Below are 14,198 nucleotides of genomic sequence, written 5' to 3'. Positions count from 1 at the left end.
TCTGCACTCACTCCAGCCCCTCAGTGCCTTTCCTGCAGTGAGAGGCCCCAAACTGGACACAGGATTTGAGGTGTGGCCTCACCAGTGCCGAGCACAGGGGGACAATCCCTGCCCTGGTCCTGCTGCCACACTATTGCTGACCCAGGCCAGGTGCCTTTGGCCTCCCTGGCACCCTGGGCACACCTGGATCATGTCCAGCTGCTGCTGACCAGCACCCCCAGCTCCTTTTCCTCCAGGCCTTTCCAGGCACTCTTCCCCCAGCCTGTAGCTCTGCCTGGGGTTGTTGTGACCCAAGGGCAGGACCTGGCACTTGTTGAACTTCACAGAACTGGTCTCAGCCCATCACTCCAGCCTGTCCAGATCCCTCCACAGACCCTTCCTGCCCTCTCAGCAGATCAACATTCTGCCCTACTCAGTGTCACGTGCTAACTTAGTGAGGGTATCCTGAAAATTTTAATTATTTAACTATTTCCTGACAATTTCTACTTGTTTCCTTAAATTGGTTTTTTGTGCAGTTGTGAAAATGAATTTTCAGTAAAGCCATGCAAGTGTATTTCCAATCTGAATTAATTCACATTTTAATTAACTGTATTTAAGGTAACTGTGTTTATAAATGCACTAAAAAGCTCTACATGAATCTGATGTTTAGCTACCATAGGATTAATATTTTTAGAGAGAATGGACACTTTTTCTCATTTATAAAATGCTATAGCTAACATTTATTAGCTAGGAGCTGTATTTTTTATCTCACTATAAAATAAATATTCAACAGTGTGGAAATTAGGACAAACACATACACTGAGATCACGTTTTAGAAATAATTTTGGCATGAACTTATTTCTTTTATCTAATTTTTTTTATCTCAGATTTGGAAACACACAGCAAATTTATTGGCCTAGGAGTGCACTTTTTCTAATCCTTAAACCAATGAAAATGCACAGCATCTGAGCAGAATGAGTAAGGTGGTCAGCCTAATGGAAGCCTCTACTCACCCGGCTAGGACAGATTTTCTACAGCCAGCAAAAGGAAGAAAAAGAAAAAAAAATGGAAAGGGGAAGAGAAACAGAAGTTCACATTTAAAGTGAAGAGCAATTCTGTTCTGGTGGTCAGGCAGTATCTTTTTCCATTTACCTTGCTCATTCATCTTAATACAACTCACTCTTATCCAACCTTCACATAAATAAACATCAACAATGAATTCTAGTGGCATTTCCATTAACACATTAGCAAAAATATTTCAGGGAAGTTAGAATTCTATTTTAAAAAAATCCATCTTGTAACTTGTGTTCACTCAAAATACATGTATTCTTATTTAGAATAGCTCAAATTACCAGAAAAAAGAATGTAAAATCCCAACATCCAGTTTATCCAGTCTTGAAGTTTATTAATTAGATGCCACTGTGTCAGAAGAACTGGTGCTGCATTAAAGTAATCAAATACTCAACTTCCTATAACATTATATAATAGTAGGTAATAGCTTACTAATCATAAACCAAAAAATACTGGTCAAGAAAAAACCATTAATCCTAATCTATAGAATCTGTCCAATCCAAATGAATACAGCTATACTTTTTACAAGATGAATTTCACACAAATATTGGAAAACATACCATCACACCATAAATCTCAGAGGAGCTTCGTATGTTTGGAAGTATTTCCATAGGAATTTCAAAGAACCTGAATACAACAAAAAATAATGTATATTATGTAGTCAGTGCTAAATCAGAAAGCATAAAGGAACTTTTGTTTCTAGTTTTTAATCTACATGTTTTTCCACTTGCTACAGTGGACCCTGAATTTTGGAGGAAAACAGCATATATTTCCATCTTTGAGGACCTATCCAACTCTTTTATATAGAAATTCATGCCTCTTCCAACAGTATCTTAATAACACACTTATTAGTAAATTGAAGTCTCAAATAGAGATGCTATCATTTCAGCTGCTGTACAAATTTGATTAAGTAATAAAAACACTATTAAATCACAGTATTCTGAGTTGGAAGGGACCCACAAGGATCTGAAGTGATTGGCCCATACAGGGATGGAACCCACAACCTGGGCATTATTAGCATCATGCTTTAATCAACTGAGCTAAACTGTGTCCACGAACCAGGCCTCCACCTACAGAAAGATTCTGCTACTTTTATTTAATCCAGACCATTATAAACTGGACATCTGGAGAACAATGAATCTTAGTTATTAATGTCAACAGCAAATAGAACAGTACCTGCTGATCTTAGTTTAGATAAGAGATTCTTACCTTTAAACTAGTTAGAAACTATTTAAATTATAGTATTACTGAAAAACTGAGCTTACTTGCAGAGCTCAGGATCCCATTCCAAGGAATGAATGTTGAACAACATTGTTCTACTGGCATTGGTGACATCTGTACAGTGAATGCCTCCATTTATTCCACCTGTCAAACTCTAAACAAAAAAATCACAGCATTTGTCAAGGAGAAATACAGGCTTACTCCAACAAATTACAAAAACATTTCAAAATCAAAAAGTTTTCACCTTGGGATTAGGAACTCTGGTATTTCATCTTGCAAGGAACCTCATTGGAATTTCTTTAGTAGTTTTTATTGACTGATTTTTTATCACTGTGTCATCAGTGGGCATCAAGTATCACATGCATGGAGATTTACATGATATGGGAATTCACTGTAAGAAGAGTGATAACACACTCACAAATACATACCCATATAAGCCATGAATCAATAGTCCCAAACACAGCTCTTCCATCCTCAACTGCTTTCTTAATCTCCTCCACATTATCCAAAAGCCACCGAAGTTTCACTGCACTAAAGTAAGTGCTAAGTGGAAGACCGGTCTTAGACTGTAAAATTAAAAAAAAATAATTTAAACATCATGCAAGTATCTTTTCCATAAATACTGTAGTTATATGTAAAAATGGTGATAGTAAGGGAAAAAGAAAATACACAAAACTCAGAAAAATTCCACGAACTTCTGCAATTATTTAAATAAGTACTAAGCATACAACACACAAGTCTGAAAACATCAAAATCAAATGACCAGTGCAAAAACAGATAAAGATCAAAGCTGATCTAAATGCAGTTCAAAGATCATCTACGTGGAAAAAGTTGTTTGCAGAAGGCCTGTCTTATCTAGGACATCTCCATATGACTAGACAATAAGTAACAACAACAAAAATGGGCAGGACAACACAGGAAAGATGAAAATTGCATTCTACTAGAACTTGAAAATCAAGTAAGTTTATGCACTTTTTGACATCTGTTTCCTGCCTGTAGGAAACATATAATATAAAAAGTACATAATATTTATTCTATTAGTAAAGGACAACATTAATCAAACAATTGTGACAATTCTTTACAAGCATTTAGTTTTCATTTTGTTATACATATGCTCACAAAAAAAGAATGATCTTGCTCTTTATGAATCATCTTCCTTGTTTTCAGATTGGATGCAATTAATTTCAATATTAAGGCATGAGAATGGATAATACATTTCATACCAGTAAATTATTTCCCTTTTTTTTCCTACTTGACTTTAATTTTTGTGTGTAATGTTTATTTTATATTGGCTAGATAGCATAGGATTATGCTATTATCTCACTTCCATAGTGAGATATTAAATAAGTGTTAAACATTTATTTTAAGGAAATGAAAAATTTTATAGTCTCAGATTGGTGTCCTGTGCTCATTTTTTATTATTTGACAAGCTAAGAAGGGACTAAAAACTACAAGTAACTTGGTTTAGGAGAATTTTAAACATATAGATCCAAAACATTATAGATTGCAGCAGGTACCATTAAAATGTTCTGGAATGTCTCCTACCTTTAAAAAATTTTTGTTTTGTCCAGGAATTCTTTTAAGAAGACGTTCAACTGTTGACTGGGTTCTCAGGTCAAGCCACACTAAAACCATGAATAAAATCAATTGATCATGTGATTTAATACACAAAAAGTGACATGTTCAGCCTGCTTCTATGAAACCACAGCTCTTGCCAATGAATTCCTGTCTATTTTTATCTTTTCATGTCGTTGAAAGAATATTGTATTGCCATTGTATTTTAAAGGCACTGTTGTAAAAATTAAAATGGTTGGATAAATCAATTTGATTTAAAAGAACAAATTATTTGAGAAAGAAGAAGGATTTTCCAGAAGTAGGGTATTTACTTTATCAGAATATAAGCAAGTGACTAATGCAGCAGATGACTGTGATTAAACTAAGAGATTAAAACAAATAGCAGGTTGATTATTTACTATTTCTATGTAAACTTTCTACTAAAAGACTGTGTTGTAGTTATCAAGGTGTAGCTGGGTTAAAGATAAAGTTGTTAACTACAATTTATTTGACTATAGACAAGTCCTGGTTTTACAGTCATACTATGTCAAACTATATCTGGCACTTGACCTAAAAAACCAACTCTAGACAATTATCATTTTTCAGCTGACAATATCTGAAAAGCTAAGCAAGTTAAAAACAAAACTCTGAGTATTAATAAGTATTCATTAAGTCATCAATAATTAAACCTATTTAACAGGATTTTCCTTTAAAGTGTAATCACCAGCATCCTGAAAATTTCAAAGAAAGTGATTGGGTGCAAATCAGAGTATTTTATGCCAGGAACCCCTCAGGAACATAGTGGGGTTTTTTGAAAACCAATAAAGTGATTTATTAAGTAACACTTTTTATGGAATGAGTTTTTTTAAACTGCACTGGTATGTATGCTAACACATATCTTACAACACAGATATCAAAAAATCCAAGAAATTACTAGGCTAGGCCACAACCAGATTTGCACAGGAAACTACAAAAGCTTTTTTTCCACAACATGATCATTTTATGATATTACATATTCAGAAAGCATAGTTACCAATAGCATTATAAAGAGGTTCTCCAGTTGTCTTGTCCCAAACCACTGTTGTTTCTCTCTGATTGGTGACTCCAATGGCTTCAGGACAAAACAGAAAGTATCCTTTTCAGAAGGTTTGTTTTCCCCTTTTGGGGGGGTGAGGGAGGGAACGGAGAGGTGGAGAGGAGGGAGGAACAGGTAAGCAGAAGAGCAAAGTAAATGGGAAATAAAAAGCTTCCAATTTTTTCAAGGCATAATCCAGAAATATTACTTCTATGAGTTCATCTTTGCTGATTAACCTATATGTTCTAAACCTCTTTCTTTTTCAGCCACAAACTGAGACAGCAACAACACTGACAGGGGAAAACAGCTTTCCTAAATTAAAGTCCTAAACTTAATTTCAGAATTTCTTCATCACTCGTCTCAGTGATTTTACAAGATTAGGTTAAGTCTATTTGTAGATTCTGCATTGCTAATACACACGCTTATTTTCTCATTATTCCTCCCCAAAAAACTACTTTCAAATACAATTTAACATTTTGTTTGAGGCTGGCACATGCTGCCACCTTTATATTTATTCATTTAAAAACTATGGTATCTGAATTGCTCAACCATAGCATGTTAAAGCCCTCTACCCATAAGTACCTCTTATGTTAGTGATGTCTATGTTCAGTTCTTTCATTTTCTCACAGGTCCTTTCCACGCATTCATGGACAGAGTTTAATATTTCCTTTGGATCTTGTTCCACCCATCTTTAACAAACAGTAAACACCAGTTAATAAAAATGTACATAAAAAGAAAAAATAATACTAGTCTGAAAAACAAGATGATGATTTTAATACAAATATAGCTACAAAACATGTTTTACATATCTACAAAGAGTTTTGTTTTGTTCTATACAGAGGGCATTGGCAGCAACTGGTAGGTCATTTAGGAACAGACAAACAAACAAACAAAACCTCAGAAAACAAAGGAAGGTATTTCTACACCAAGGTGAAGACTGTGATTCAAATGTAAAAATTACCAATTTTATTACCTTAAATGAGATGTTAAAGTCTCATTTAAACTTTAGTTTTAAACTTCAACGTTTAGACGTTAAAGTTTAGATGTGAAATATGTAAATGAGTGACCAGAGCCAAACACCAAGTACTTTTAGTTCTGTAACTCAGGCACGCTCTGCACACCCAGTGGGAGCTGTTTCACGCCATTTTTTCTGCCCAGGCTTTTACAGCAGCTGCTGTGCTTCTAAGAATTGTTAATCAGCTTCAGTTTTGATGACTCATAGATAAAAATTCATAAGCTCTACCAAACTCTACACAAATGAAAATAAAAAATTATCATACCCTTCTTTAGGGAATTCTTGCTTTAGTTCCACTTGATGGTGACTCAAGAGCTCTGCTGTTCCTGCATTAAACACCTGCAAATAAATTACACAGTTGAATTTTCTACGAACACAGAAGTTTATACAACAATAATTAACATTTATTATTTTGAACAAATGCAGTGCTGTGACAACAGATAGTAATTTGCTATCATCAACCCCAATATCTATATAACAAGGATTCAGAGATACACACTTTTAAAATTAAGGTAGGCAAAGATTATTTTGGCAAACTTTGCTGTCACTCTGTCAATTTTAACAGCTTTTTTTTCCTTAATGGGTTGGAAAAGAATCAGATCTTTTTCTTGTGGTTGTTACAGAAGTTAAACTCCTCATGCATACTAGAATATTACTCAGTAAAATACCCACTGTTGTTGAGTATAGCATTTCTTTACCTCTTGCTGTGCCACTCTACTGCCAGAGTTATCTGTGTGTTTTCTTGGGTTAGCACATTTTAGGAAGAGTGAAAATCTATGACAAAATCTATGGGACATCTATGTGAATAGATATATGTGAATCTGTGAGAAAATCTATGACAAAATCTATCAAACTAAAGAACAAGAAAGTACCTAAGCAAAACCCATTTTGTTTCAAAACAAACTACAAGTACAGAGCTCATGAACAATCTGACAAAAAAGAATGCCACTGCAGCAACACAACCCATCAAAAAAGAGAACATGCAGAAAAGTAACTTAAATTTGGATACTCTACAATAAGAACCAGCAGAGTAGAGAATCACGAGGACTCTGAATGGGGTGTGCTCAAGGAATCCCAAGTTAGAGGTCGTGCCTTGCAGTACAAGCTCATGGAGAAAGCACAGCAAGCCTCATTAACCAGCAGTGACTGTTCCCAAAAGGAATCTCTGCCGAGGCCAAGCTGAGGGAAACATTCACCGGTGAAACGTTCAACTGAAGTGAACAGAGGGTGAGCCAGAGGCCTGGCTGCGGGCAATCCTGGGGGAAGGGCTCTTTGTCCACAGCACCACACAGAATCTTTTGTGTGAAGAACCTTCTGGGACCTAGAAAGGAGAATCTAGCAGCAGGTTCAGGTGAACTGCAGAACGTGTCAGTAGGACACCATCCTCCTTTTCATGGCAAGCAGAGCTGAGCCAGATTTGGAAACCACTGGCATGCTGAAGAAACAAAATTCAGTTATATCTGTCCACCCTCTAGGGTACAACTGAATGTATTCTATACTTGTTAATGCTCTCTTCTCATACCACAAATTTTAGGGGTTTCTCTTAAAGTTTTTAATCCATGACCTCTTGGTATCATCTACACAGTACACTTTATCCTGAAACTATTAGAACAACTCTGACAAAAAGGAGATGAAGTTCTGATTCACCAGTTTCTTCAGAACCTTAAAGAGCATCTTTAGAGTGAAACTTTGATGTTTAGAAACATTGGACTTATATATTAGAATTGCAGAATAATTCAGGCTAAAAGGGACCTTGAGAGATCTCTAGTACAACCTCCTGCTCAAAGCAGGATCAGCAATGAGATTAGATCATATTGCTCAAGAACTTTTCTAAGCAAGTCTTGAAAACCTCCAAGGATGAAAACAGCACAAACTCTGGAAAACATTGAAAACTTCATTGCCCAGAAAAGAAGTCTTTAAAAGGTACATGATCATTCTTTTCTGCTATCAGCTCAAAAGAGCATAGAAAGAGCACCACTGAATTATTGGTACTTTATTTACTTATCTGTGTTTCATCTATCAGCTCAGGCTTGACAGGAGTCTATCCTATTAAAGAGAAAGCTCTGTCAGTACTACACATTAGGAAGCAACTTGCATAATGGGATATGGATCTCAAAATGCTACACAAGACACTTAATGGAGAGGTTGTTTTGCATGTAGGCAGTAAGATTTCTTTACTTGAAATAGCCTTCCTGCTAAAAGCATATTCAAATTTACTAGGTTTTTACAATAAAGACAGAGAGATAGAAGACTTTATTTAACCTGTATGTTATTAAGTTATGTATCTGACATACTAGTAATGTTAAATATCATGTGGTAATCATTCACCACTAATCATTCAGTATTTCTTGAAACAGAAAATGCAAAGGATTCCTACTGGTAGCAGGAAGCACAGATTCCATTAGATAAAGTCATCAAGTGAATGTGGAGTGTGTGGCTTGCAGACACAGCAATAAGCCGTGACAGGAACACATTTTCAATGGAAGCAGTAACACTATGAATGCACACATTTTTTCATATCCATAGAGAAGAACTAGACAAACACTTTGCTAATCCATCACAAACAAGCTGCAAGCTTCTGACATTCAACAAAAGCAACAGACACTCCCCATTATTCAGGGCAAGGGACTAAAAAGTTTCACTGGGAGCAATCCCTGTTTGAGGCCACGTTGGACAGGGCCCTGTGCACCCTGGTCTAATGGAAGCTGTTCTGCCCATGGTGGGGGGGTGGAACCAGGTAATCTTTAAGGTCCCTTCTGACCCAAATCATTCCATGATTCTATGACTTCTACACCGATAGACAGAATTCTGATATGTGGAAAAATGAATGAGTCACTAAATTTAAACCTACAAAATTATATATAACATAGGGAATAAATAGAACATATGGGACCTCAAAGCCTTTCTTTCCCACTCCCTCCAAAAAAACACTACCGTTGTCAAAAAAATTCCCTATGTCATCCCTGTTTGACAGTGGAGAGATAGAAACTAAGTGAGAATAAGTACAAATAAATCAGATAAGGTCAATACATCCCTGTTGAAAAAGGTTTGAAGTGTATTTCTGTAATTTGTTGGGACTAGAGGTTTTCAAACCTTTCATATTCATTTACAACTGATTCAAGTTTATGCTCCTGACCTCTCAGTTGTGTGTGGGGAAAGCCAAAGTCATTTTTGCCCTAATTTCATCAGCATAAATGAAGAATTGTCTAGGCTATTTGGACTTGTACAGCTGTCTTGAACAGAGATGAAAGTGAAAGCCACCAGATGTGTACCAAATTCTCTAGTGAGAGATTAAAAAAAAGGAACAAATAACATCCTCCCTCTACTCCCAATGCAGAATCAGAGCTGGAGCCTTGAGTCTCAGGAGTGCAGAGAAGAAAGGCCTACATAGGTGTCCTGGATGTGAAGAAGCAGAGAGGCACAGGGGCTGGTCACTTAATTGAAGATTTTTATAGGGTCTTTAATATAATAATAATACATCACATCACATAAAGGGGTATAGTTACACATTATTACATATTATTGTGTATTACATTTATGTTTTGTTGTCTTAGTGGAAAAGAATTAATATCAATGAGTTGTAACAATTTTCAAGGAATGAACAGAAATAGGAGGCTCATGGAAGTGATGAAAGAAGCTGCACAGCTGAAAAGACAATAATGAAAATAGATTTTAGAAGTGGCTTTTCACATCTCTCAAGCTTTGTCATGTAACTCTGCCTGCAGAAAAGCTATTTCTGTTATGCTGTGCTGTTTCTTCATGAGTTTCTGGCAAGCAGGAACAGTCATGGCTTTGCAGGCAAACAAGTTCAGAGCTGGAGTTCTGAAATTGCATCGAAATCAACACAGCTGGGGCAAGAAAAAGAGACAAACAATCATTTCCCTCTCCAGTATTTAACTAGGAGTAGCACAATCAGAATTTATGAAAAAGTCCAAGTTTAACAAGCCTCCTAGAAATTACCTTCCTTGGAAGGCTCGTGATGAACGGATTTCTCGCGCCTTCTAGGAGGCGCTTACAATTATGGGATTTAAAAGTAAAACTACACTGTACTTTAAGTGATAAGACCTAGGGGGGAAACTTTATTTACAGTATTTTTAACCCTTCTTGCTAGTTATACAATCAAGTTTCTCCCAAAAGGTCATGTTACTTCAGAAGAGGGGTAAAATGAATGCCCCTCTGAAGCGAAAGCTCAATGGGTATGAATGTCTTCCTTACCTAAAATCAGGTTTTGTTTATTGAAATAATGCTTGCAGTGTAATATAGCTTTATTTGATTGTTTCTTCTGGAGACAAAGTATAGGAAAAAATAAATATTTTGCAAAGGTAGAAAAAAAACTGTCCTGTGTCTAACTGACCAACTTATAACTTGAAGTACTGTGTAGGGACTTCACTTCTTTCAATTCTTGCTGTTCCTGGATAAAATGACAGAAACACTATCCAGCAAATACCTTTAAAGAGATCAAACAATGGTTCAGCTGGCCATTAGCTCCTGATCCCAAGACTTTTCACAAAAGAAGTTATAGTGTATTTTTATGATTCTTGAATAATACAAGATGGAACACAAGAGATGAAAGTATTTGATGAAAATATTCCATGAAACATCTTGGCCAGAATTCAGTCATCTGGGTACACTTATTTAGCCTATCCAATTTAAGTTCCTGCTTGATATTTTCAAGAAAATGAGCCTTAAGCAATTGTCTTATGAGCACTGTGCTCTCCCCGGTAACTCTGAATCTGTTACTCATGTTCAACCCAACTTAACAGAAAAGTTACAATCTCAAAAATAATTGTAGTTCATTTTGCAAAATTAGCTAATAAAGGTAAAGATCCAAAATAGGGTTGTGGAGGATAAAGCTACAGCACAAAAGTACCACTGTATGTGTGCTGTGTGAGAGGCAAGGCTAAAGGAGGAGTGACGGTAACAGAAATGTGCCTGATTTTGGTGTTCCTTCAGCCTCTGTGCTCATACAGCCTCCTCATTCACAAGCAGGAGAAACAAAATTTGTGTCTGCACACAGGATAATTCACTCTGAATCTCAGGAGGTCACCTAGCCTGACTCACTGCTCAGGTAAGCCTGAATTTACAACCAGGCTGTTCAGGGCCTTTTTCAGTCAGGCACTGAGCATCTGCAAAGATGGAAATTCCACACACCTTTCTCAGTACCTGATCTGGAGCCCTCATAGTGAAACATTGCTTCTTTACATCTATTGGAGATCCCACTTGCAGCAGCTTGTATTCACTGCCCACTGTCTTTTCCTGTGCATGTCTGAGAAACGGCTCACAAACTGTGGTTACATAGCTGAGGACACCCCTTGAGCCTCTCTTGTGAAGAAAGAACCCCTGATCTCCCAACCCTCCTTCCATGGCCCTGTGCTGCAGCACAGGGACTCCTCTGGCTGGATGAAATGCAGTTCTTCCAGCTCTCATCCTCTGCAGGGTCCAGCATCAGCCCCAGTGTTCCAGATGCTGCTTCCTAAGTGCTGCACAGATGGCAACAATTGCTGTCTGAACTTTTCTTAATGTGCACCACCACCAAGATGCATTGCTCACATATGTCCAACTTGATGTCCAGCAGGAGTGTGAATTTTTTCACTAAGCAGCTTCTTAGCATTCTGTCTCGAGTGCTAAACTTTGTTTAACTGTATGAATATTCTGGCAGGCCCCTTGTCCAACTGGAATTTCAGCCAGCTGGCCACCCCCATCAGAGAGAACATCCCAACCCATCCCCATGGCTGTGCAGGAAAATCCTGTGGGTATCAGCCCTCACTACTGACTGCTATGGACACCACTGGTAAAGCTGCCACCTGTAATTGTAAATTTACACTCTGGACTGCTGACACTGCTCTTTGGCCCCATTGGACCAGACAGCCTTTCACCCAGGAGAACTCTTTAACCTGCTCAAAATCATATGTTTTCCATTTAAAAAGTTAGATAACAGTTGCACTGAACTACTGAATACACAAGTGCAAAAAGTAAGCAGCAGGTTGATTTTGACTTGTGACTTGGTGAAGACAAAAACTGTTGGAAACCCTACAGTTAAAAGAAAACGTAGAGACATCACAGTGAAATGTAACAAAACCAATTAAAAGCAAAAGATCAACAGAGCCAAGGAAATAATTTAGGCACAGACAACATCATTACATTCTGGCTTAAAATATTTCAAGGCAAAATCTCTATTCCAACTGCAGCAATCCCTTTCCAGCACAGAATTCTCCAGGTGTTGTTATCTGAATGACTGAGATCAGCTGTAACAGATCTCTGCACATTTTGCCCACTTCTCTCCCTCTCCCCTGTGTTCGGATTTAACTCAGTGATCATGCATCTTATTTGCTCAAGCCCATGCAACTTTATTATCATAGTGTAAGTTTATTATCATAATGGCATGATCACACTGCCAAGTTTAAGACAGTGCTGTATGTCGACATGAATGGAGAGACACTGAGATGGATACAAGAATTTAAAAGTGGCTGACACAATATAGTTCTTGAAAAAATTAGTAAGCAATTGAATCCTCTTGTAGGCAGGCAAAATCTCCCCAACTGCATAAAAACCATTGATGAATGTGTGAAGTGTAAGAAATTCCTCCTAAGAGGAACTTGTAAAAACACTTGTAAAAAGAGCTTAAGTTTTACTTCTACTAGTGTTATCCTTTGAGGATAAGAAAAAAGTTAACTTTTTATATACATAAAAGCAGACAGAATTGATCTTATTGCATTACAGGGACCTTCTTCAAGTTTGTTCCCAAAAAGGACTCCTGACTGGCATCCAAGACAGCCCACTGGTGTCATTTGTCAGTCTGGAGTTTCTCTCCGCCCCCAGAGCTGTGTTTTCTCATTTGACAATCGCATGAAGGTCGTGATATTGAGTAATAATGGTAACACAGGTCAGGAAGATATTCTAGTCTCCTGCTTCATGAAGGAACATTTCACACAGGGGAAGGATTAAAAAAAAAAAAAAAAGGCAGCAAGAGCAGACTAAAACATTCATCTTCCCAATTCATACTTTGCACATTTGACATTTTATACCTTGTAAATATCTCTGTTCCATGGAGGAAATTGTCATAGGGCTTTAATTAATTCAAACTACCATGACTTAACTGACTAGGGGACAGTACATTTGTAGAGATTTGCAAACCAGAAGCATCTATAGTAAGTTTCATATATAACAACATTAGTTACAGCCTATTGCATAATACAGAAATAACCAGATCCTTCAACTAAAGGGTCAAATATATGATTAATATATTAATTCTCCTATCCTTAAACTTATCTTTCTCTAGTGTTTAAACAAATCGGTGTTTCACAAGGTGCGCAGGTTCAGCCACCTGAACAGCTACAGTGCCCAAGATGCACTGACACGAGGGCTGGAGCTGCAGCAGTCCCTCCAGCAGGCCCCGGGCAGGTTTTAGCGGGAACACAGCGGAGTCATCGCATTGTCTGAACACCAGCTAATCACATCACCGATCTCGCACGGATCTATTTCCCCAGTGCCTCAGGACCTCGTCCATTTGATTCCATTCAAATGTACCGGCGAGGTACCCGACAGATTGCAAGCCTGACAGATTGCAAGCCTGACAGATCGCAAGTGCAGCCTGCCCTGGAGCAGCGGCAGAGCCGCCGGGGTCGGGCTCGCCCCGGGACCGCTCCCCTCGGTACGGGCGCTACCCCCGGCGCCACGGCGGGAACGCGACTGAGGGACAGCGGCGGATCCGGCAGCCCCGGGCCGAGCGGCGCCGCTTCTCCTGGAGACAGGGGCTGCAGCCGGGCAGCGCAGCCCAGCCCTGCGGGCCCGTTCCCCTGCCCTTCCCCAAGGGCACGGCAGAGGCCCCCGCCGGGATGGAGGGGAGCGAAGGCGCGGAAGCCTTGGCTCCCCTCAGGCCGCGGGGGCGCCGCCCGCCCCCGGTGCCGCCCCGATCGCCGCGCTGTGCTCACCAGGAAGCGGGTGGAGCTGGTGCCCTGATCGATGGCTCCCACCAGCGGCCCCAGCGACGCGGCCATGGAGCCCCCTCAGCGCCCGCTGCGCTCCCGTAACGGCCGCGCCGGCACCGCACGGGCAGCTCGCGGCCGGCGGCGCGTGGCTGCCGGGGTGAAGCCGGCGGGGGGGGCGGGGCGGGGGGCGCTGCCTCGCGCATTGTCAGCCCGCAGCCAATCAGAGCCCGGGGCGCGGCGGGGGCGGAGCGGCGGGGGCGGGGCCCGGCTCACGGAGGGGCGCGAGAGGGGCGTGTCACGTGACGAGCGGCGCGCGGCGCGCCCCCTTCCTCGCCCCGCCCCAGAGCCCCTGGGG

The 14,198-nt window shown here is 39.5% G+C and overlaps 1 protein-coding gene across 2 annotated transcripts in view; it reads right to left on the bottom strand.

Moving 5' to 3' along the window:
• GK (glycerol kinase) overlaps window positions 1-13,979 on the bottom strand; it is a 34,217-nt gene extending 20,238 nt beyond the window's left edge. For both annotated transcript variants that reach the window (XM_058800536.1, XM_058800537.1), the window contains exons 1-9: window positions 13,847-13,979; window positions 6,181-6,254; window positions 5,483-5,589; window positions 4,859-4,936; window positions 3,817-3,896; window positions 2,700-2,837; window positions 2,316-2,425; window positions 1,611-1,677; window positions 993-1,010 (exon numbers count right to left, since the gene is read on the bottom strand). In XM_058800536.1, the coding sequence (XP_058656519.1) occupies window positions 993-1,010; window positions 1,611-1,677; window positions 2,316-2,425; window positions 2,700-2,837; window positions 3,817-3,896; window positions 4,859-4,936; window positions 5,483-5,589; window positions 6,181-6,254; window positions 13,847-13,912 (738 nt within the window). In that variant the 5' untranslated portion in view covers window positions 13,913-13,979. The remainder of the gene's footprint in view (window positions 1-992; window positions 1,011-1,610; window positions 1,678-2,315; window positions 2,426-2,699; window positions 2,838-3,816; window positions 3,897-4,858; window positions 4,937-5,482; window positions 5,590-6,180; window positions 6,255-13,846) is intronic.
• Between the last annotated feature and the right edge of the window lie 219 nt (window positions 13,980-14,198).

Source organism: Ammospiza caudacuta, chromosome 2, assembly GCF_027887145.1.
Source record: "Ammospiza caudacuta isolate bAmmCau1 chromosome 2, bAmmCau1.pri, whole genome shotgun sequence".
Classification (NCBI taxonomy): Eukaryota; Metazoa; Chordata; class Aves; order Passeriformes; family Passerellidae; genus Ammospiza; species Ammospiza caudacuta.
This window is presented reverse-complemented; position numbering and strand designations above follow the sequence as displayed.